This window comes from Notechis scutatus, chromosome 12, assembly GCF_049901735.1.
Source record: "Notechis scutatus isolate UNSWTSFEM ecotype Mainland chromosome 12, rNotScu1.2, whole genome shotgun sequence".
Lineage (NCBI taxonomy): Eukaryota > Metazoa > Chordata > Lepidosauria > Squamata > Elapidae > Notechis > Notechis scutatus.
In genome coordinates this window covers 16580940-16605395 of record NC_142020.1, presented here as the reverse complement: position 1 = coordinate 16605395, position 24456 = coordinate 16580940, and the positions used below count along the sequence as shown (strand labels likewise).

Here is a 24456-nt window from a genome sequence, read left to right as displayed (position 1 = left end):
CTACCAGCCTCTCCTGTCTGTTCAAGGCTCCATCCCTGAGCCAAGAGGAGATTCCCAAGAGGTGGGAACCGGGTGGGGCTTTCAACTGTTTCACCAGGTAGGCAGGTGAGTCTCAGGTGCATCCTTAGCGGCCTTTCTTCGCCTTTGAGGTGGGCTTGTCAGGCACCCATGGTTGTGGTCTAGCTCGGCCGGCATCCCCCAACACACCCAGGACATACCTGGGAGGAGGAGAAAGATGTTCTCCCCACCTGCAACGCAGGACGACTTATAGCAGCCCAGGAGCTGCGACCTCGCTCCCAAGGAAGGAGAGAGGGGAGGGTTAGGGCGACGGCTCAGATCAAACCAGGACCACAAAGTCATTTTGGCTTTGTGCTGCCCTAATTCTGTTCCTTTTGGAGCACAAGAAAGATGAGGTGAACCTGCTGGGAACAGCTGGGTAGAGACCAACTAAATGTGACACCTGTCAACAGCTGTCACTTTCCAGGGCTAACAAGTCCGTGACAGCTTTCTAGGGTATAGTAAGGAGGAGACGGATCAAATGAACCTCCCGAGAGAAATATTTAGCAGCTGTAAATACCCACAAGTGACGAATGCCACCGCAGTGCAGGCAGGCAGGCAGGCAGGCAAGTGTCTGGCTCAGATGTAATACGCCCACATTCACACCCAAGGAGTGGCAGAGAGGGGCCATTTCCCAAAGGACCTTCTCATTTAGAGGAGCAGCAGCAGTTGTGTACGCACCTTGGATAATTCCTCCTTCCTTCCTTCCTCCCTCCCTCCCTTTTTCCTTCCTTCCCTCCCTCCCTCCTTCCTTCCTCCTCCCTCCCTCAAATGGGTTACGGAACAAACAGTGTCAAGGGGGGGGGGGGAGCCCAGGGGTTGAAGAAACCTCCCTGGCAGACCTGATCTGCCTCAGAGCCCTTGATGTCACAATCTGTTTCATGGCCTGCTCCTCTTCCAGGTGGCTGAGGGGTGTTTTTTGTGCCTTTTGTGGGCACAGAGGGAAGGACGTTCCTTGAAATGCCAGAGTTTCACCCATTTTATTCCTCTCCCATCCTTGGTAGAGCCACCTGCATTTCCTGCGATAGGTTTGGGGCCGATCAATGGGGGCTGGGGGTCAGGATGGACCAGGAGGATCAGGACTTCCTCAGAAGGGAAGCGGCTTTGCGAGGCGCCATTGAGATGCTGAAGAAGCGAAACAAGAAGAGCAAAGAGAAGCTGCTGGTCTCCTGGCAGAAGCTCCGGCAGATTTCCAAGAACACCAGTGGGAGAAATAGAGCCATCTGGGAGCAAAACCTAGAGCTTTGGACAAAGACCATGGACCTCTTTGGGGCCATCCAGAAGATCTTTCAGGAGGAGCAGGATCTTTGGCAAGAGGAAGTAGACGAGTGGAGAGAAGCAGCGATCCTTTGGAAAGAAGAGCTGGATCACTGGGACACGTTCTCAGGAACTTTTTAGATCTTTTTTTGGGGGGGCAGAACAATCTCAAGATGAAGATGGAATCCCAACCCTTGGCCACATTGTTTGAGTTGACTTGAACTTAAGGAGAGCCGGGGCTTGTAATGCACACTTATTATTTCTCTCCACTTCTCTCTCTTGTTATTCATTTAAGTATCTATTAGGATTGTTTCCTAATAATCATGATGTTCCTTTCCCCCTCGGAGTATCCAAACACATCTCCTCTCTTGATTAATGAGCTTGTTGAAATCTTGCTTGTTGGAGCTCAGGGGGAACCTGCAGCCGGTCTCCTGTCAGGACCTGTCAGAGAGCTGCAGATGTTCTAGGTTTGTTTGCTTAAGATTCCCTGGCTGCCATAGCAGCAGAGCTGTGAACAAAGGGAACATCAACAGAACAGGAGGAAGTGTTGCAGGTCAGTGGCCGTTCCTGTTGCTTGCATTCCTTTGAATCCGTTCCTGGAGTCAAAGCTATCTTTTAAACTCTGAAGAAGAGCCTTATGTGGTCCAGAAGCTGGCTTCTCCCAGAGGCCAACCAAGTCCTTCCCTAGGAGCCCTCAGGCAGGACACAGACTCACCACTCCCCCACCTCCCTTGAACCCCAGAGCTTCAGATCCGCCTCCCCTCAAGCCGTTAAGAGTCGCCTGTTCCCAACATTTCCCCGTTCGTACCTGCTGTACAAATGACTGTGTTTGGTTGGCCTCTTCTGGAAGAATTCCTAGCAGCAGGCAGGGAGGAACATATTTCCCCCAGAGATTGAGCTAAATCTTTGGCTTTCAGACCCAAAGACGGTCTTCATCAGCATTTCCGGAGACCCTTCACAGCAGGCACCTGCGTGAAGACAAAGCCCTTTTGTTTTTTCTGTGCTACGGATCGCTAAGATTCCCTCTCGCTCCTACTCAAGGTTTTGGGGTACAGTGTTTGTCTATCGACCCCTCTCCTGCGTAAGCATGACTAGAACACAGGGACCTGGCTGTCCTCCCAGTCTTGGGGGCAGAGGGATAGGTGGCTGAGCCCCCTTTAATGGGGGATTTGGGTTTATATGTTTGCTTTGGGTTGCTTATAATTTCATAGTTGTATATATATATTTTTGGTCTTGCTTTTAATTGTAAGCCATCTGGAGGCACTTGGAGTTAGACAGCTTATAAACACTTTAAATGTAAACTATGTGAAGATAGAAGGTCTAATGATGCCAGCAAACTATGGGTAACAAAGTGTCTGGGGATAGAATCAGGGTTAGGATCCCAATTGTGAATGTGACCAAAACTAAGACCACATAAAGGGAAAGAAGATCTTTAGGTTCGTCTCTGTGATGGCAACCAAAGTTGAGTCAATTTTCATTAGGGTCGGGGTCTCTAAGAAAGCCGGAGGTGGGTGGATGAGGAGCATAGCAGGCGATCCATATTTTCTCTTACAATATTCCAAATAGAGGCAAAAGCCTCCTTTCTAGTTTCTTCACCTCACCTGCAGTCCTAGAGAAGGTGGGCGAGTCCTCTCTCTAAAAGTTCTCCAAATTTCACAAAGGCCCCACCTACTGACAGGAAGTTTGAAATCTCCCTTTAACTCCCTTTTCTTTCCCTGCTTCTAGCTTTGGTCCAATGGATAACAGGAAGAAGAAGCTGGACTTGTCTCCGAGTCATGCAGAGTCCTGTGACGGCAGCCCCACTGCCCCTTCCCCATCCTCTGGCCACAAGGAGAGCTGGCACCATGCGGCCCCCTTCCCAGCCCTGCAGAAGGAGATGGTCCAACGCAATCTGAAGGAGGAGAAAAAGGGCCTGCAAGAAGAGATCAGGGAGCTCTGGGAGAGGTGCAGGGAACTGAGAGGGGAGATCAGGGGCTTCCAAGAAGACAACAAGATCAAAGCTTTATGGGGAGACATCCATGTTTTCAAGCACAAGAACAAGTCTTTCTTGGATCAGATCAAAGACTTCTTGGAAGAGAACTGGGTTTTCATGGAAGAGGTGAAGCTGTTTCAAACCCAAAAGTCAGATGTCCGAGAGAAGGTGAGAGTCTTTCAGGAGAAGGTAGAAATTTTCCAGGAGAAGATCAAAGGAGCAGAGGAGGAGATGTCCTCCTTGGAAGAAAGAAACGAATCCTTCCGTAATGTCATCAAGGCTTTTCAGTTGAAGAACAAGGAGATCCAGGAGGCGAACAAGGGGATGCGTGAGAAGAACAAAGCCCTGCAGGAAAAGATGGAAACGGTGGAAGAGAAGAATAAGGCCTTTTGGAAGGAATGCAAAGCCTTCTGGAAGAAGGACAAGAACTTTTGGGAAGAAGACATGGCCATCTCCAGGGACAAAATGAGCCTTTGGAATGAATACATCGCTCTCCGGGACAACGACCAGGCTCTCCAAGAAGAAAAAAGCAGAATGTGGGACATGGTGGAAGCTCTCTGGGATGCCAAGTATTCCATCTGGAAGCAACTCAATGGTTTTCCGGAAGAAGCGCCACATGACTTAGGAATTGAAGTGGTGGGGAATGGGGCCGATGGCGACCACGACAGTGTCCCTGAAGAAGACAAGCAAGGGTGAAAAGATTCCACTGGTCAGGATGACACAAGTGAGGACATCTCCTAGACATTGAACTCTGGCCTGCACAAAAGGGCTCCTTTGACATCAACAGCTGAATAAAACCTTGATGGAACTCCATGTGGTGGCTTCTGTGCTTTTGGTGGAAATCTCTTAGAGAGAGAGATTGGACCACTGGGTCACTGGCAGTCATGCAGGTGCCCTCACTTAATGCGTCTAGTTCTCTAAACTCCAAAACAGACTGACTAGTCTACAGGTCTAATTTCAAAAATGCTAGCTGATGGATAATTCTATCTTCCTGTTCTTTGTTTTTTTTAAAAAAACCCATCCTGATATTGTTCTACTCTGTGAGAAAAAATGGCAGAGAAGGCAGGAGCCTGCCTCTCACTTAGTCACATGTTGAAGATTTGTGTTTCTGTGAGACAGGGTGTCCCCTAAAGTGGCTTACAATGCATGTACACAAAATTTAAATAAAGCACAATTATTTATTCATTTAAAATATTCGTTTCCCACTTTGCTACTTAAAAAGCAGTCAGAGCAGCTTGGAAAAAAAAATAAACAAGAGGCTCCCAATGCTAATACAATGACCTGGAAGAACCACTGAAAGTTTGCTCAGCGGAGGAAAAGAGACACCAGAAGGAGGTACAGTCAGGAAGGACGTAGCCTGCCTCCACCTGGATACTCGAGCTCCCTTCTCAGGTGCAAGTGGAGATCTGGGCAGCAGAAACTTGGGCTCGAAGCAACATTAACATTGAAACTGTCTTTCCTCATCCTTTAAAAGCTCTCCATATTCAGGGTGGGGGAGGGGAAGAGAAACTGGGTGAACACCTTTTCCAGAAGGAGAACGCCTACGGTCCTTTTCCAAAGGAAGGGTTTCCTTTCAGTGGGGACAGGCGCACCACTCCTGAAAAAGGCCCCTGGTGGGATTCTTCCTCCTTGCACCTAAGCAAAGGGAAATATTGTTTGTGTGAATCGGAGGACGGAACATGCTTCTGGGAAAAGGACGATAGAACTGAGAGAAGACATTTGGACATCCGACATGCTGGCGAGCTTATTGAAGCCTGGCATATTCCCCAAGCGATTCCATCCATGGACACCTAGACCTAAACCATCCTACGAGTCCCTCAGAATTCAAATCAACCAGCGATAGCCCTGACCTCAACCAACCCACACAACACCCCCCCCAGCACTTCACTTCCCAATGACCCTCACCTGACGTGACCTTGCCCCGCATCACAAGTCCTACTGACCACACAAAGCCCTTATAAGCAGGAGGACGTGACGTTCCCTAAATTCTGCTGAAGGCGTTGCTTAGCCTGGTAACGAAACATTCGGAAGCCAACCACAAGCTCGGAGGACGAACCTCCATCCTCGAGACTTCCAAACCCACCTTCTTTCCCCAGGCCATGACTGAATGTGGAGGGACACCAAATCTCCTTGGAAGGAGAGGTGGCATTTCAGAGGTTACTTGTCAAGCATGTCAATTTGTCAGTCAGCTTCCCAGGAAGACTTTCCCTACTCAGGTGGACACGAAGCTACAAGTAATTACATTAGTTTTCCTGCTGTTGCATGGTGTCGGAGCAAAATTCTCAGGCCCCATGCTGGCTTGTAGCCAGGAACGTTGCAGGAAGAATCCATTCTCCAAGGGCTTAATTTGATTCGGGTTATTTTAACAAACTGCCGCCATTCTACCGTGTGACTTCAATTCATTTTAATAGCAGAAGTGTTGCATCCCAAATAGCCGAACGCGGGGAGGGGGGAGCAGGTTTAAGTCTTAATAAGACATTTCTCCCTCCCTCCACCTCCCCTACTTGGATGAAGAGATTTACCCCCATTGATTGTGAGACATTCGCCTTGATGGACTTTCTTAGGACGGCTTACGCAATGATTTTAAAAGTAGGACATCATAAAACACAACAAAAGCCAATAACTATTTTCAAAAATACATTAAAATCAATAGCAGAGAAACCAAAATGAGAGAGAGAGAGAGAGAGAAAGAAAATGAGAGAGAGAGAGAGAGGAGAGAGAGAGAGGCAGAGAGGCAGAGACAGAGACAGAGAGAGAAAGAAAATGAGAGAGAGAGAGAGGAGAGAGAGACACACACACAGAGAGAGAGAGAGAGAGAGAGAGAGAGAGAGAGAGAGAGAGAGAGAGAGAGAGAGAGAGAGAGAGAGAGAGAGAGAGAGAGAGAGAGAGAGAGAGAGAGAGAGAGAGAGAGAGAGAGAGAGAAAGAGAGAGAGAGAAAGAGAGAGAGAGAGAGAGAGAGAGAGAGAGAGACAGAGAGAGAGAGATCCTCAAAATATCCAAGGAAAGCCTTTTTCTAATAGCAGAAGAATATGAAGATGGGACATCCCTCGAGAAGTCTACCCAGAGGAATATCATTTCAGAAGACGGCTGATTCTTGAGGGTTGTCATCTCCAGTAGCCAGAACTTTCCAGGAACTTCCCACCCTTAACAGGTCCTGCCAATGGTCAACCATGGAGCCATTCAGCTGTAACCCACCAGCAACATTTCCTGTAAACATTTTAATCTGGTGCTATCTCTTCCTAGAATTCGGAAGATGATACCTAGTCTAGAAGTTACCTCTTCAAAACCTCCGTGGGTGTTTCTTCCTATGCAAGGAAACGATTTAGAACTTTAAGCTGTTAGTCCCTAAGATGAGCTCCATTCTTTGGACCACAAGCGGCCACTTGAGCTTGGTGCAGCATTTATCATAGCCACCAAAAAGGGAAGCCATCACAATGCTGCCGTGTGAAGTCCCTCCTTATTTGACACAGTCCATAGGCTTGGGAGTGGCTGCAACCTATACCACTACCTGGCATGCCCTAGCTCAAGGGTGGGGGTGGAGAAAGTCAAGACGAGAGCCCCTCCCCCTTTCTTACAAGGACCTGCCTCTTCTGACTGCACATCCTTTTACTAATCCAGGGAAGGATGGATTTGTTGCGCGTGGCTCTCTAGCGCAGCAGGCCTTAAGATCCCACAGATGCTAATAACATCTTCCAGAGTTATCGGCAGCAATGAAAAAAACTTTCATCAAAGATCCCCTCAGTTAGAGGAACACAAACACCAATTTATGTCAGTAAAAGAAAGAAAGAAAGAAAAAAAGAAATTCTTCCAAAACCACTTTAATTCTGGCTTCTAGTGAAAGGGGTATTCCCCCCCCCCCCCGGTGAGTCTGGAATATGCATTTATAACATTTTAGAGTTATTTTACTGCAGACCATAAACGGATAGTTAGGAAGAAGCAGAAGCAACTCAAGATGCACTTTTCCACCATGGGAATCCTTGGCTTTTCTCTCCCTTTAGAAACCCCCCACCAGCCCCCTTCTGAGGCCTCAGTTTCCCCCGCGTGGAAACTCGCCCGGTTGTTAGCTCCTTCCAGTGGCAGGAAATCCTTTTCCACCAAACCACCAGCAGGTCTGAGAACCCTTGCAAGGTGTGAATAGGGCGTGGTGCCACCCCCTTTACACACTTCCTTGGGAACCCAACCCACTGACACTCCTGTGCCCCCCCTCCAGCCTCTGGCGCCGCTGCAGGGAACCCACCCTGGCACGGAAGGCTGTGCTGCAGGCAGGGGGGTCTGGAGAGGGCATCTTCTGCTAAGAGATGCCCACTTAAAGAATGCAGGCGAGGGGGTTTAATCTCGGAGCGTATGGATCACAGCCCAAAGTCAAGCCGACAATAATTCCATCCCAGCCCACTTTTCCTCCCCTGCCACTCATTCCACCTGCAGCCGTGCCAAAGCCTCTGCCTGTTTCTGCAATGACTCCAAAATTAATAAAAGCGCCAGGAAGGCAAGGAAGCCTGGGTTTCCCCCCCCTGGGCAGGCATGGAGAGGAAGCGGGGAGGCTGCTTGTGCTGGGGTCTGCGCCTTCAAAGTGATCCCCAACATAATCTGATCAGCATTCAGATATACGGTGTATGCAAATCAGAGCTGCATTGCAGTCCACAGCAAAGGATCCGTAGCGCTGCAGCATGCAGGCTCAGGTGGGGCACACTTTTCCTCCCTTTTTCGACAAGCGAGGCCTCTGGGCAGGGCAGTTAATTTCATGGCTCAGCTGCACAGGCCTCGCTGGCCAATCTAGGAGTGTACAAATGCCCGCCCCCGCCTCCGACCTAGTGATACAAGGGGACGTATGGGGTGCGTGTGAAACAAAAGTGTCAGCAGCCACATTTTAGGTCTTGTGGTTTCTTACCAGGAGAGGGCACTAGGGAGGGCTGGAGGGAAATATCTGCAGCTCTTGGGAGCCTCTAGTGGCAGAAGGAGGCATGACACAGAATGAGCTTCCTACCTATGCCCAAACCGGACGTGCTGGCTCTCTTCTGCCAGGAGAAACAAGCTAGGCAGTGGACCTTCTGAGCTCCCCCTTCATTACTCCAAGCCTGTGCATGGCGTAAGGTCTCACAAGGCATTTGTACGGTTCCCGCTCTCTGAACATGGCATGGAAAATGGTCTAAAACATCAAAGGTTCCAGATCGGGTCCAAAATAATGTTACCCTAGAATTTACACAGGCTTTCCGAGTCCCAGTTTTGAGGTGGACGTCCCTTTTCAATCTGTCCGGAGCAGCTTCCTCCAAGCATTCACCCTTTGCTCTCCAAGTCTGCCACGCCTGGAAGACACGTCTCATTTTGCTCTACGCAGCGACTCGTGCAAGAGAGGACAGCCCTCTTCCTTGCACAGAATGGAAAGCGCCGTCTGTGGCACCACCACACCTCCCTGTGCCCAGCCTGGTCTTCCCCCGCGGTGTTTATGGCTCTGCCAGAGGCGGGTTGGGACCCTCACGAACGATGGAGCTTCAAAAGGGAGACCAGCGCAGCCGCGTTCAGAGTCCTGCCGTGTCCTTGGGAGTGGAAGGGGACAACTCGCCAACTTGCTGTGGGACAATGGGACAATACTATTTAATTATTATTATTATTTAAATACAAATATTAAAGTATTTTGCAATTCACGTTTCACTCTGTCCCTGCTCTTGTATCCTTCCTTTAATGATTCTGTCCCGCTCTTGTCCCCTGGCGGTGGTGAATGGCCCTGGACCCTCCTGAGAAGGAGCTCTTTGCTTGAAGGGCCCATTCAGGATGGGGGTCCGATGCTTCTGCCCATTCCACAGCTGACCAGAAAGGGTCGATGGCCGAGCACACAAGCTAAGGCATACTTATCTCTACCAAGAAGGTGCTATCTTAGCCTTGAATGATGGGTGAGATTTGCTACTGTCTGTTTTATTTAATCTGAAGGCATTTCCCATGTAGTTGCAACCTTATCGACGCGCCCAGCCTTGGAGAAAATCTGATTCCTGCTAAGATTGATGCTTGCAGGCCTTAGCGAGTATTTCTCCCTGCCTGGAGATATCCCCCCCGCCCACCTTCTGTTTGTTTGGTGGCAGAGAAATCTTAAAGGACTCATCTATTCCTGGCTAAATTAGAAGATAATCAGAAATATCCCAAATCCATTTGAGAAGCTGCAAAGTCATTTGAAATGCGACGGCTTTAACCAGGCACATTGGATGGGGCAGCTTTTTCCATTAAGGTCTGTGTTTTATATTGACTGTGGTATGAGATCCAGAGTCACTTCTCATGAGATGGGCAACTATATAAATTTGATAGATAAATAAAGGAAGAGAATAAACTTCCGAGGTGCAGGTGCTTGGTCCTTATGAGACCCAGAATGCTGAATCAGGGGGATTTTGAAGCTCGCTCAAACGGTTCGTTCACGGGGCCCTTGGTGCCGTCTCTGCCTGGTTGTTTCCTTGCAGATGCTTCATTACCCATTCATTAAAAAGCAGATAATAAAATAAAAAGAGCAGCAATGTCGTCAGTCGGTGCCTGAAGTTCTAAAAATAACAATTTAGTGATTAACTCTGAAAGATTAAAAATCAGGGAAAGCAAACAAAATACCCCGAAAATAGCCAGTGCAAAGCATTGCTGAAAGATAATTACGGCTTGGCTGAGAACCCCTGAATCACCTTTTGTTCCAATATGCGAGCGATCACCGCCCAGCTCTAATCCTCTGCCTTAGATCATCTGTGCGGTTCTCCCACTTCCTTCAAAAGTCCTGAATCAACTTTTCGATGGAAGCTGAAAGTCCCCACAGTAATAACAGCAATTCTGCAGCAAGTGCATTTCTGGATTTATGAGGCTTAATTGGCCTTCTCAGAGAGGAAGGCAAAGAAAGGGATGGAGATTCAGGCGGCTTTAATGAACCTTTCCCCCCCCTCCTCTTCCACAGACTCCATGTTGTTTCCCCTAAGTTTACTGACTTTAATTGTTCTTTGTTTAATCTCGGGAAAAATGCAGCTGAGATTTTCTCCCCAAAGGTGGGTTGGATTGAGGTTGGCTGCATGCAAACCAGAGGTGGAATTCAGCTGGTTCTGACCAGTTCTGGTGAAATTTGGAGTCATTCGGAGAACCGGCCAATCCCACCCCATCTCTTCTCTGCCTCCCATCAAGTCCCAGCTGATCGGCTGGGTCTTCTTTGGTTGCCCTGTACAGGAGAACGGAGCTGGAAAGCAGGTCAGTGGGTGGAGAGAGAAGGGGGGATTTCACAGTAACCTTCCCCTGCCATGCCCACCCAGCCATGCCCACCCAGCCATGCCCACCCAGCCATGCCCACCCAGCCATGCCCACCCAGCCACGCCCACAAAGCCACATCCAAAGAACCAGTAGTAAAAAAATTTGAATCCCACCACTGATGCAAACAGTGGGAGCCCGTTCTGTTCAAAAAGCTGCACAGAGCCTGGGTTCAAGGCTGCAGATTTTGCAGGCAAGAAGCTTCCAGGCCACCATGAGGCTTTCAGGGGCAGCCAGGTGACGTTGCGAGGCCTCCTTCCAAGAGAGTCTGGGCTCCACCTGAGCCTCCACAGAAGAGCCACAGAAGAGGACGGGGGCCCTTCAGGGTGAAGCAGTGACAGACCCCACAGAGGCCAGAGGGAGAGGGCTGCTTTCAAAAGGTTGACAGACAAATAAATAAATAAAATAAAGGCCAGTTCACAGGTGAAATGGGAAAACAGGACTTCCTTCCATCTGTGATCTTCGATTCCCTCAACCAAATGCCCAGTTGTGTCCACTGTTTGATCTGAATACTTCTGTAATGAAGACGTCCACTTCTGAAGAGGAGGAGTTGCTCCTCAGTGCTGCTCTTGGCTTAATTTTGCATTTTCCCCTTGAGGAAAACCCTCGTCACTTCCCACCACTGGCAGCCAAGGATGGCCTGAAGAGGGGCCTCTCGTAGGTCGCCCTTCCTGACAACCAGGAGAAAGCGGGGGGGCTCCGTCCTTCTCCCTGGGGATGATACCATTACAGAGTAACAGAGTTGGAAGGGACCTTGGAGGTCCCCCTGCTTAGGCAAGAAACCCTGGACCATTTCAGACAAGTGGTTGTCCAATCTCTTCTTAAAAACCTCCAGCGTTGGAGCACCCACAATTTCTGGTGGCAAGCTGTTCCACTGGTTAATTGTCCTCACTGTTGGGAAGTTTCTCAATTCCAGGTTGCTTCTCTCCTTGATGAGTTTCCATCCGTTGCTTCTTAGGTCCTCAGGTCTTTGGAGAATACGTTGACCCCCCCCCCCCACTCTTTGTGGCAGCCCCTCAAATACTGGAGCACTGCTATCTTGTCCCCCCTTCTTTTCATTAAACTAGACATACCCAGTTCCTGCAACTGTTCTTTACATTTTTAGCCTCTGGTCCCCTAATCATCTTCGTTGCTCTTCTCTGCACTCTTTCTAGAGTCTCAACATCTCTTTTGTATTTTAGTGACCAAAACTGGGTGGAGTATTCCAGCTGTGGTCTTACCGAGGCATTATAAAGTGGTATTATTATCCATTGGAGCCCAGATCTTCGGTGGTCTTTAGGCATCCTGGCGAGTACACCATTCTTAAATCGGAATGGCTCAGCAGCGTTCAATTCCAAAAAAGCACCAATCCTGCCAGGTTTGGCTCCTGGCTTGGTCCACCCCACCACTTGTATGAAGTTCTGGCCAGTAATGGGGGTGCCAGAAAAGCACCAAAATTATATCTCTATGGAATTCAGTATAGTGCAGATAGGTTGGAAATGACAGGTTGGTTGGTGTAGAGAATACGCAACAGCTGTAATTTTCAAGGGAAGCAATACAGGGAGTTTAAAGACAAACATACCCCAAGTTCTTATAGTTTCAGCATGGTGAATGATGCTGAGATGGTTATTTTTAAACCGTCCCCTGTGTAAAACTCTCTGCTTTGCTGTTTCAGGGCCCTTCCAGAGTCCTTTTAACATTGTTGGTTAGGCCTGTTTCTGATGCTCGCTGGCAGAGAGAGTGCGAATGTTTTATCAGCTCAGAAAAAGAGAGAAAAAGAGAGAGTTGTGCATAATCTCCCTGTCCATCCATTATGCTCATTTTCCCCGTCTTTGATAACATTGTTCAAGTAAAAAAGCAACTGGGGAAAAGCAAGCTATTTTCAAACATCAGAGGAAAAATAAAACACCCTTCGCTTTTCCTTGGTGTGTTTCAAACATTGGTGTGTTTTGTGGGGTGGTTGTTTGTAGATTCTGATCAAGGGGTTCAAGAGAAGCTGCCCAGCTCTTCCTTCCCCTGAAAAGCAGCTTGGAAGTTCTCCAAGGAGGGGCCTCATTCCTTGAATCAAAACCTGAGTTGGGGGGGGGGGACATGCAACATAATGTGCTGACTATGATTAAAATGTTGGCAACTGATGCAAGAAACAGGCATCTCTGCAGGCATGATGGAGGATGCGGAGGGAGAGGTGGGCGCTTGGCTCCAGGTGGGTGTTCGGAGGAACATTTTAAAATGCAGCACACATTTCTCTAGCCTGCTTTCCCTGGGAGATTAGTTGAAAAAGAAGTCAATAATGCCCTCCATAGGTGAAAATGTTTATTGCGAGGAGTGTGACCTAGAAAAGACACACACACAGACACACACCTGAATTCCCTCAACAGCCGCTTGAAAAATAATTCATCTTCTCCATCAACTCTATGATCTGTTCTCATTTCATAATTTATCTTGATCAGAGAAGCCTACAAATCTGAATTTCTGCAAATTGGATTCTTCTTTTTTTGATCAAAGAGCCTAAGAAATCTTTACGTTGCTAAAACGCTTCTGTCTGCTTGTAACCTTCAGTTGGGCGAAGCAGCGCACTGCATTGGAAGGTGGCATCCGGCTTAACTGCAGGGCGAGGCCGCATGAATCCAGCCAGTTGTGTTATCTCCATAACGGCCTCTTCCCTTGAGGGAGGGGGGTCTCAGGCCCTCCCAGATGAGGAAGAGGAGACCCAACTCAAGACAGCTGCCCTGGCTTCTAGGCATCCACCTGCCTGATGAAGATAACCCAACCCTTGGGGGGTGCCTTATTGGTTTGTTGGTTTGGATTGTTAAGACTTTAGCCCAGATATTTTGCTAAGTGTGCCAACTCCTAGCCAAGCCATCAGAACGGACTTGGTTGCATTCTTTCAATAGCAGGAACCGTGAGAAGGATCTTGGAGTCCTAGTGGACGCTTCAATGTGAGCAACAGCCAAAAAAGCGAATGCAATCCTAGGCTGCTTTAACCTAGGGATAGAATCAAGATCCTGTGAAGTGTTAGTACTGCTTTGTAAGGCCTTGGTAAGGCCACACTTGGAAAATGTTAAGACTCTGGAAAGAGTGCAGAGAAGAGCAACATAGATGATTAGCAGACTGGAGGCTAAAACATATGAAGAAGGATTGCAGGAACTGGGAAATTCTAGTTTAATGAAACAAAGAACCAGGAGTCACATGATAATCCGTGTTCCTACATTTGAGGGGCTGCCCCAAAGAAGAGGGGCTCAAATTATTCTCCAAAGCACCAGAAGGCAGGAGAAGAAGCCACGGATGGAAGTAATCAAGGAGAGAAGCAATATGGACCTGAAGAGAAATTTGCCAACATTGCAAACAATTAACCAGTGGAACTGCTTGGCTCCAGAAGTTAGGAGTGCTCCATCACTGGAGGTTTTCAAGAAGAGACTGGACAGCCACTTGCCTGAAATGGTATAAGGTTTCCTGACTGAGCAGGGGTTGGACTAGAAGATCTCCAAGGTGCCTTCCAACTCTGCTCTTCTACTGTTCTCTAGCTCAGTGCATGGAAGGGATCTTTTCTCCTATCGCTGCTCTCTGTGGGTTTCTCTGCTGGGTTGCATTTGAAAGCTCGTCAGCCTCACGATGATACCCAGCAAGAGAGAGACGCAGGGACCGTGTGGGGTGAACTGGGGGCTGTCAGAGTTCTGCTCACCCGACTCTCACTGCACCCCTTTGCACAGCGGAGATCAAAACCCTGCATCCCGTGTGCAAAGGGAGAACAGAGCCAGCCTTAAGGGATGTGCGGGTGGCTGGCAAATGCATCATTTTGACAGTCAGGAAGGGGCTTTGTAGGCGCCGGCATTTGTGGTTTGTTTCCATGTTCTTCACTCCAGACAGTTCAAACGGAAGGAGCTTCTAGGAGAATCAGAAAGATAAACTGAACAGCAGCATTTTTTTAAGAGGATGAGGTGGAAAGGAGTTGCGCAAAGACTGCACCCAACAAGGAGCCATCTTCAAACAGCAGCCAGTGCCACTGTGTTGTCTCTTCACACACACACACACACACACACACACACACACGGACATAACTCTCTACCATCAGGCAGGAATGCACGCATTCAGGAAGGGAAGGAGGGTGTTGTCAGAAAAGCAAACCCTTAAGAAGAAAATAGGACATCCAAGCGTATCATTTTATTAAAGCAGGACAACTGAGCCATGTCAAATTCATTACCAAATAGGTGTCTTTCCCTCTTGCAGAAACACAAATAGGAGGCTGCCCTTCCTGGCTGTGCTGTGCCCCTCCTCAAGGAGCTGGAGATAACAACCTATCTCTGTGTGTTTGTATTTGTTTAATCTATTAGGAATTGGAGTAGTCTAACAGCTCAGCCTACATAAATATTTGCCAAGTTTTCAGAGAGGCAGTACCTGTCATGTTTTTCACAGGGCAGCTGTTGTGTGGTTGTGTTAGCTTTGTCAGTTTTCCAACACAGGTAGTCCTCATTTAGAGACCGTTTGCAGTTACGATGGTGGTGAAAAAGTCACTTTGCAACCAAATCCTTCTTGCAAGCTTGCAGGTCTGCAAAGCGAAGGAAAGTGAAAATAAGATCGTAAGCGCAATTACGGTGTCACGCAGCCACTACTTCACTTAAGGACGAGTTGCCAGTTCCAATTATGGTTGCTAAACAGAGTAGCCTGTTCAAACTGCAGACCTGAACTCTGAGTTCTTTTTTTTTTTTTCCCCTGCGGTGAATGGAAAACATTACTCATCCTTTGCTTGTCAGGATCAAATACTACAAGAATGAGGCAGTAGGCAAATCATGTCACCCCAGTGTCCTCGTCAAAAAGGAAATAAACGAGGAGGTCAGATGAGAAAGGGAGGGAGCTTCGCTTTTGGAAGGTTTATAGAAAAGGTCGGGGAAAGGCGCAAAATGGCTGGTGGTGGCCAGAGAAAATGGACACCGGATAGGACGTTCTTGGTTCAAGTGGGAAGAGAGATTAATGAGTGGCCCTTGATGGACTCGTCCTGCCAACCCTCCTCAAGGCAGCGGAGCGAGGGGTTTGCTTACTTCACCAAGTCCTCAGGCTGACGTGGTTGGCTCTTGGCGGCACCAGAACCCTTAACAGCCTCCGGGAGAAGAAAGGGGAGCCCCCCCATTTCCTCAGGAGGATTCCTGGCATTTTGGTGCCTCTACCTGCTGGGTCAGGATGCAGAGGAGGTGGGCGATCTCTGGGGCCCCTTCCTGGAAGAGAGCCAAGCAATGGCATTGAGAGAAATGGGCCTCTTACATGTCTCTATTACCCAGGGATCTTTCCTAATGATGATGGATAACCAAACCTTTACATAGGTGGTTCCTGTATAAACAGAGAGCAAACCCCACTCCCTTCTGGCACTGATGATGTTACCTCTTCGGGTAATGAAATGTTTGCGAGAAAACAACAAGCTTGGAGAGTATCAAAGATCATCTCCTCCTCCTCCTCCTCCTCCTAATCCTAATATGTTACAAGCTACATAGACCAAGAGCAGCAAAGATAAAGTAGGGACACAGAGGAAATCGTAAATTTTCTACATACACCCTGCTGAGCTGAGGAGGTGCTGAGGCAGCTCCCTGACCCTTTCCAAGCCCAGCCTTATATCCCCGGATTCCCCCACATCCCTGGGAATCTAGACCTGCTCTAGGATGGCTCGTTCATGTGCTGCTGAATCACCTACGCAGAAAAACTGTGGGATTTACCAGAACCTGAGAGGTGAGTAACAAGCCTAACCCTTCAATGAATCCCCTTCCACCTGGGTTATGGGATCCGTGGAAACTAAGGCTGGGTTTTCCCTCTGACAATCCATAGGATGAACCATCATTATCTTTGTGGATGAGGTGGACTTTTTAAAGGCTTGAATGAAGGAAAAAAAAAATCTGAATCTGGCAGAGATGGTTTTTATTCGTCACACAGAGCCAACTTATTATGAAAATTATATATTCTGTGTGCTTTGATGCGCTTGAAGTTCATTCCCAAGGATTTCAAGCTTTATTCTCTGTAAAACATTGTCCCTTTTATGCTTTTCTCTCCAAGTCCTTTTTCCGCTTTGGATTTTATTCCTTTGCAGATTCATTAACCAGGTGACACAAAGCACCTTATCTCTTCTGACATCTTTTGTTTCAGCTACGTTGGGATGTTCCTGAGATGCCGGGAGATGAATGAGCTGGCTCTTATCCTTCCCCACCCACCTCTGGGTTATTTACTTGTGCCAAAGCTGCTCCTGGCTGGCTCTATAAAAGGGGTGTCAGACTCTTCAGGGCTGCCTTTAATGGGATTTTGGAGCCTTGTAAATCACCAGGACATATTTGTGGTAAAAGATAAATTCCCTGATAAGGAGATGCACAGCAGCCTTCCTCAGTCTTCCGAAGTTGGGGGTGAAACAAAAGGGGCCTGTTAACTTGTGGAATTTGAGCACCAGGGCGTCCATTTTGGCATATTTGTCAGGGAGAAAACTCCATAATAAAAGAGAGGGCGGCTTCATCCATTGTGCTAAGCCATGGTTTGCTTAACTGTGATTTCTTGGTCGCATTCCCATTTGGCTGAACTGCATTGTGTCTTAGTCCCAGAGGTGCTTTTTCAAAAGTCAACTGGACTTCCTTGTTATTTTCTTTGAAAACGTTTTGCTTCTCATCCAAGAAGCTTCTTCAGATCTCCAGGAGCATCCAAGCTTCTTGGATGAGGAGCAAAATGTTTTCAAGGAAAAAACCAGGAAAGTCCAGTTGCCTTTTGAAAAAGCACCTCTGGGACAACCATCACCTGGATGACTGAGAAGCTCCCTAGGCATTATGTGACTCTAGATCCCTGGCACATCCTCACCTCTTGACAGTCAAGGCTGCAGGCAAATACACAACAGTAGAGATACGCAACGCCCTTGAGAAACGGCAAAAGGCCTCCTCTGCTGTCTCATTCCTTCTTTGGCCGAGGCCCAGCACCCACCTGCAAATCAGGTCTGTGGGGCAGAAATGGCACTTTGGGACTCAAAGGCCAACCTTGCTCTGTGACTCTGAGAATTGGGGAAGACATTCTTCTTTGGAAGGAAGGGAGCCGGCCCAGCTCTTCATGACCAGCATGGGGGTTGACGAGGTTTCCATTTTAATTCTTCCTGTCACTTCGTAGAATCCCAGAATCTCTCCTGGAAAACAGGGGGGTCATTTCACGCTCCTTCTTGTTTGGCCTCGCTCACCAAGTGGAAAATATGGCCCCCCCTTACCCCTCCCCCGCCCAAAGTCTCCTTTCCTTTTGAAATGTAGATGTAATTTGAAATGTCAACAAATCAACAGGGCTCCCGCAGAGGAGATAACAAGATACCCATGGCCTTCTATAATTACAATTGATTTCCTATCATGGCTTTCATTAGGAAGTATTTCTGGGCTGCTCAGTCCACGTTGGCCAGGTTAACACACAATAAACTTCAAACGGCTGGTCGTAATATCGGTTGCGTTGCCAGCCTGCCCTTGCCTCGCCCTTCTTGCCCCCGCTGGAGCTCGGCTCAAAACGATCCCAATGAAAAGCAATCACTCGGCTGCAGTCTCCAATTGATCTTTCTCTAATTTCTCAGCTCTGACTTGCCAGCCGACTCTGCAGAGGCAGGGAGGCCGGATTTAACTCGCTTCATCCTCGGCCTCCGTGCACTTGTGTGCTTTGGCATTTGCGTGTGGTGTGAGGCCAGCCAGCCGCTCCGGCTGGCACCCTGCATACAGCTGTGCTCCTGTCTCTGTCACGAATGGGCCTCCTGCTCCAAAGGCACCGAGGGGGGAGCGAGGAAGCCGATTGCAAAGAATTCTCCCCACCCTGGACCTTGCCATACCCCACAATTGAGTCTTAACTGCTTGTCCTGAAGTGAACAGGAGGGCGCTTATTAATCGGTGGAAATCACAAGGTGCTTTGGAAGCCGGAAGCCCTGCAGGAATGATGCCTGGTTCACAGGAGGCTATAATGACCATCTAATGAGCCAACTTGGCGTTGTCTTTTGGAGATCTTGGGAGGGTTGGCCATTTGCTGCTTAACAATAATGGCTTCCCTGGGGTGCTTCCCCCTCCTCCTCCTCCTCCTCTTCCCTGGTGAATTCTCTGTCTCGTACAGGCATCACATTAACCCGTGCCACTTGCTCCTGGCATCCTATATCTTTCATCTCCTCCTGAGCACTCAATCATGGCACCCCTGGAAAAGCCAAAGCACCAATTTGGGTAGCTGTCAACATCATTCTGCGGGTGCAGCATCACACAGCCTCCGTGCGCCCGGACAATTCCTGTGGGAAAGTGGGGCCGAGTTAAATCTCTCAGATGGTTCTTCACCTCTGCTTATCTATGCAGAGCAATCCTCTCCGCCTTTCTCCTGCGTGTTCCTCCTCAGCCAAGAGACTTTGGGATTCTTTGACCGCCCCTCTGGAAACCCCAATTCCCCTGCCACTCTGGAGGACAGTTCCTTCTGACCAGGGGGGACAGCCGAGGGCCTCCATGGACCCTGTCCTTGGTCTCTCTGCTCCAGGTGTTAAGGGTTGTGTGGTTGCCAGTGCTGAATGAAGCTGAAAGTAGTGAATGGTTGGATCCCAAGAGGAAACAGCCGCCTCCTCCTCCTCCTCCTCTCTCTTGCTTCTCACCTCATAGAGATTGAAATTCTCCTTTCTGAATCACCTGCTTGCAAAGTGAAATTGCGTGAAAGGCTACATCAAGTTGGGTCAAGACATTTAGCCCCCAACGTCTCCATATATAGTTCTATAGAGAGTCTCTACACCCACCCTATAACTTGGTCAACTGGAAACCTTTGCTATTTTTTTGTCCTCTCCTCCCTTTGCCCTGGGTGGAGAGGTGGGGTCCTGCTTTTACTTTGCTCCTCCAGGAATATTGTGTTCTCTTTTTCACTCTTTCGCTCTCTGTGCCTCTTAAAGAAGGAACAAGTGTTGTTAGGTTTGAGAAACACATGATTTCTATGAAATATTTACAATTTGATAAGCCTATGCATATGAATCTGTAGAAAGTTATGTGGCCTAACTCAGTGCTTGAAGGGAGCGGGGTTTGCAGAATGGAGGAAGAGGAGAAGGAGAGGAGGAGGGGGGAGAGGAGGGGAGGAGGAGAAGGAAAGGGGAGAGGAGGAAGAGAAGTAGCGGGAGGACGAGGACTGTATAGTCCTTGGTGCTCTCTGAACTTGGTTGCTTGCTTGCAGATGTTTCACAACCCAACTAGGTAGCACCATCAGTATTAGTGTGGCATCTAGAGCTTCATGTAACTAGATGCCATCATGCAGCACCTCAGTCTTGGACCTCTTTGATGAGGACAAGCTGAAGGAGAAAGAGCAAGGAACACAAGAGGTTCGAGAAGAAGGCTTCTCAAAGTTGCGGCCTTCTTCCAAACACCAACTCTGGGGATGTTCTTGGCTTTGAAAGAAGAAGATATCTTGCTGCAGGAAAAGAAGGACATAAAATTAATATTCAAGGAGAAAAATCAGTGTGCAAAAAGCAAGTTTTATCTTTACACATGAATGAATGTGATGAGGCAATTGTGCCAGATGGAGCTAGTTAGCTTCCCGTGGGAAATTCCGACTTCTCTGCATTTTCTGAATCAGGCCTCTTGGAAAGCAGCAAAAGTAATGACTGTAATGATCTTGGAGATTCTTCAGAGAAGGTGAAGAGACACAACCCTTTGCAAGCCACGAATGAACGGGCCCTGCAGTGGCCTTCCTGCCTCGGCTGCCGAATGCATTTAAATTGGAGCGAGGCGAGAGATGGATTCCGCTCTTATTTTAGCCACAAAGTTCACTGTCGCAAAACTAAAGTACAGCCTCTTCTGGATCCCTGCTAGTTAAAGGTGTAGAAAATGGCCTTGGCTGAAAAATTAGCACAACATCTCTCTAGCGAACAACAACCTCAGGTCAGGTTTGATGGTTGGTTGTAAAAATAATGTTTTCCCCAATCAATGATCCCATCTGTACAAATGTCAAATGGGCAAGGCAGCAGAGAGCCAGCTGTTCTCCGACAAACATTCAGCTGCTTGGCTTGGAGACACCCAGCCTCAACATCTGCGGAGGGGCCGGCAGGGAAGTGATGCCACGCAGATTGTGATGAAAGTGTGCAGAGGACGCCATTTCCATAATGATGCCTGCGATCTCAGTGTGGTGTCTCCCACATGTCCATGCTACACATGCCCTGAGCAAACTGTATGTCGATTCATGGAGCAAGGAGAAAGAGGTGGAAAAGGAGAGAAACCTTGTGGCTCAGGATTGAAATAAAGGGTCCTCGGGGCTCTCTGAGCTTGCTTGCTTGCTTGCAGATGTTACATGACCCAACTACCATCGGTAACATTCGTGAGTCTGGGGCTTGCTCCAAAGCAGCCTGCCCATCCTTGGTGATGTTACCTAGTTAAGTAATGACACCACTGCAAGCAAATAACTAAGCTCAGAGACCACCAAGGAGTCCACGGAAGAGGCTTTGGCACACCCACCCCAGTGTGTGGAGGGAGCAACCCCTTGTTTCTTTGGTTTCATGTCTGGTAGAGAGTCTGGGCCAGCCTCCAAGACACCTGCTGAGCCCTGGCCTGAGGTCTGGGCCTTATCTTCAAGGCTCTGGGGGAGGCCTTGGATGCCCTGCTTGATCTTCTTTGCAGAGTCTGTTCAAAACCCAGATCGGTGCATCCGGAGGAAGCTGCAATAGCGGCCAAAACAAGCAAACTGCTTTGCGTCATCTGGCCCACGAAATCATGCCCTCACTTACCTTCCCATTTCCCTGCTGCAGCGGCCAAAAAAGCCGACACAGTTCTCGGCTGCATAAACAGAGGGATGGAAGTGGAAAGTGTTAACAGCCCTTTATAGAGCCTTGGAAAGGCCACGCTTGGAATCCTGCATCCAGATGTTGAGGCTCTGGAAAGAGTGCAGAGAAAAGCAACCGAGAGGATTAGGGGAAGCTAAAACATATGAAGGACGGTTGCAGGAACTGGGTATCTCCAGTTTAATGAAAAGAAGGGCCAAGGGTGACATGATAGCAGAGTTCCAGTGTCTCAGGGGCTGCCCCAAAGAAGAGGGAGTCAAGCTCTTCTCCAAAGCCCCTGGGGGCAGGACAAGAAGCAACGGATCAAGGGGAGAAGCAACCTAGAACTAAGGAGGAATTGCCTGACAGTCAGGACAATTAGGGGAATAGCTATTCTCCAGAAGTTATGGGTGCTACAATACTGGAAGTTTTTAAGAAGAGACTGGAGAGCCATTTGTCTGAAATGGTACAGGGTTTCTTGCCTGAGCAGGGGGGTGGACTAGAAGACCTCCAAGGTCTCCTTCCAACTCTCTTCCAACTTGGATTCCTAGAACACGGATGTTTGGAATGATTGCCATCTCTTCAAGATCGTGGGCATATATTCACAAATAATATTTCCCCTTGGTTTACGCCTTGGGCTATGTTTCCCCTGAATTTAGTTTTAAGGCTTTCTTTTCCATTTGGCAAAACAATAAAAAAATAAAATACATCTATACATGTTTTAAAAGGGGAAGACTTGGGAGGCATCTAATGACTTCTCCCGTCTGTCACGTTCAAGTGCCATCCCTCCAGCGGTGGCGGAGTCTACGGAGTCTTACGGCGTTGCCTTCAAGAGGAGGGGTCTGCACCCCCTGGCCGGTTGCAGAACCAATGAAGGGCCCGAGCAGGTTTCAGGGTTTGTTCTCTCGTGGCCCCTCTGGACGGGAGCGACCTTGGCCTTCCTTCCTGTCCTCTTCTTCAGCTCATCGGTCGGTCGCTTCTGCACTCCAGGGGTAAGGCAGGAGGCTGGGAAACCTCTCAAGCATGACTAAGGGGCTGAAAGCATTTTGGCTGAATCTGGAGCAGCCTGTTTTCCACTGGAGCTGATCCGCTCTGCCCGATACCTAGCAGGGCACACATGAGCCCACTCGCCAGAGGGCGTGGAGGAGGTCTGTGGGAGCAAACGCGCCCTCCGACAGGCTCAATCGTGCATCCAGCGAAATCCAGCGATTGCTGCAAGAGGGATTGGGCTAATCAAAGCGCCAAAGCAGCTTTCTCGTTGCTTTTAAACGAACCAGCAATTCCCTCTTGGGCAATTGGCAGATTCTGCCAAGGATGGAGATGGGAATAAGGCGTCTGCCCCCCCCCCACCCTCAGCCCCTGCAATGGAAGACTGTACAGGCAGCCATCAGGCCAGCTGTTGGGTAGACAAGCGTCACGCAAATGAGTGTTGCTCACAACTGAGCTGCTGCTGCGGCTGCTGCGGCTGCTTTCCAACCCCTGGGTCACAGGGAGCCAGCTTCCGGGAGGGGAGGGCCGTGTGGGCACCAGGCCAGGTGAGAGCCAGAAGTTTCAGAAGAACCAACAGGAGACTTTGAGCTTAGTCACAAACAAGCCACGGTCAGGAGTCAAGCCACGTTAGGGAAATGTCAGTGCAGGAGATGGCCAGGCTGGGCCTGAGGGGCTGGGCCAAGAGCCTTGCCCGCCTGGAGACCTTGCACCCCTGAAAGGGACCCAAGTCCAGTCCCCACCCTGACTCCAATCTGCTGACTCTGATCTGGCGCCAATTTGACTTCCCTGATCAGATCGTTGTGTGTTGGTTGCATGGACTAAATGCCTCCGTCCTGGCTCCTGGTTGCTGGCGCCTGACCTTGAACGGTGAGGTGGGTGATGTGGGAGGGAGGGAGGGAGGAGGGAGGAGGGTTTGGCTTCTGCCCTCAGTGGGTTTCCTGGCCTGAAGAGCATCCCCACTTTCACTCCTGGGCTTCAGGTCAGGGCTGGCAGAAGACGGCATGTTGGCTTGGGATACGCATGCCGCTTGGGAGACGGCATGTTGACTTAGCTGGACTTGGCATCCTGCAGATCGTTGCCAGGGCTGGCTGGCTGGCTCCCAAGAGGCCCCCTCCCCCCTGCCCAAGCTTGGCCTTTCCAGGATCTGAAAGATTGAAGCAGGGTCAGGATCGGTGGCTAGTGTTGATGTCCGATCTCCCCGTTTAACCTTGGGCATTGAAACTGCAGTCTGGGGTTGTTTCTTTTCAGAGATTGAGAGAAGCCCAGATTCACGACCATCTCCTGCTTTGCAGCCTTGGACAAACCCCCAGCCCCTTTTCAAATCCTGAGCGCCTCCCGCCCCCAGCCCCAAATCCCGTGGGCACCATTGAGCTAGATCTTGGCTGGGGGTTTTCTTGGTGTTTGTTTTGTTGAAATGTGTTGGATTTCTTCAGTTTACCGAGATGTAAATATTGGCCAGGGACTGGTGATCTATCGCCTCGCATGAAAGCCGTTTGGCACTTTAATTAAAAAGATTATCTAGAGGCTGTGAAATAAGTGAGCCCATAACATTTTATTCTGGGCTGGTCGATCTGATAAACCAGTTGAAGAAATGCTCTCCACTTGGAAAGCCATTGAATCGATGCACAGGGGAGGCAGCTCAGCACGGCCATGTGCAGAGATGGTTAGTCTCCTGAGGCGGGAAGGTTGCAGGGAAGGTGGCTTGATTTGGCCTCCTGAGTGCTGCATCACGCCTTCTCTACAATCAGCCCAGTGAGCGTTGCTGCTAAGCCTCACTTTCCTTCCAAGACCCACGAGTTGTGGGGGAGGCATTCTAGGGAGCACCCCCACTTTATGAAGGAGCCCCTCTTCCAGAATGTTTGGAAAACAAGACTTTCTTTCCTCGTGCCTTTGGCCCATATGGGGAAGCCAAACTATTTATCCCCCCCTTCCCCCCCAATAAGTCATGCATTGTGTTGGTTGATTGTTTCAATCTGATTGCTACTGGAAGTTGTGGTTGCTTCTTCATCACCAGAGGTTTTTAAAAGAGATTGGAGAGCCATTTGTCCGGAATGGTATAGGCCTAGGTCTCCTGCTTGGACAGAGGGTTGGACTAGAAGACCTCCAAGGTCCCTTCCAACTCTGTTACTCTGTTTTATCATACTTCACTCAGTGTGTGTGTGTGTGTGTGTGTGTGTGTGTGTGTGTGTGTGTATAATCTTTT

The 24456-nt window shown here is 49.0% G+C and overlaps 1 protein-coding gene across 1 annotated transcript; it reads left to right on the top strand.

Moving 5' to 3' along the window:
* Window positions 1-1119: 1119 nt before the first annotated feature.
* Window positions 1120-3982, top strand: CCDC70 (coiled-coil domain containing 70). The gene is made up of 2 exons (XM_026683267.2): window positions 1120-1367; window positions 3040-3982. Exons 1-2 carry the CDS (start codon window positions 1120-1122, stop codon window positions 3980-3982), a joined length of 1191 nt encoding a protein of 396 aa, XP_026539052.1.
* Window positions 3983-24456: the final 20474 nt, after the last annotated feature.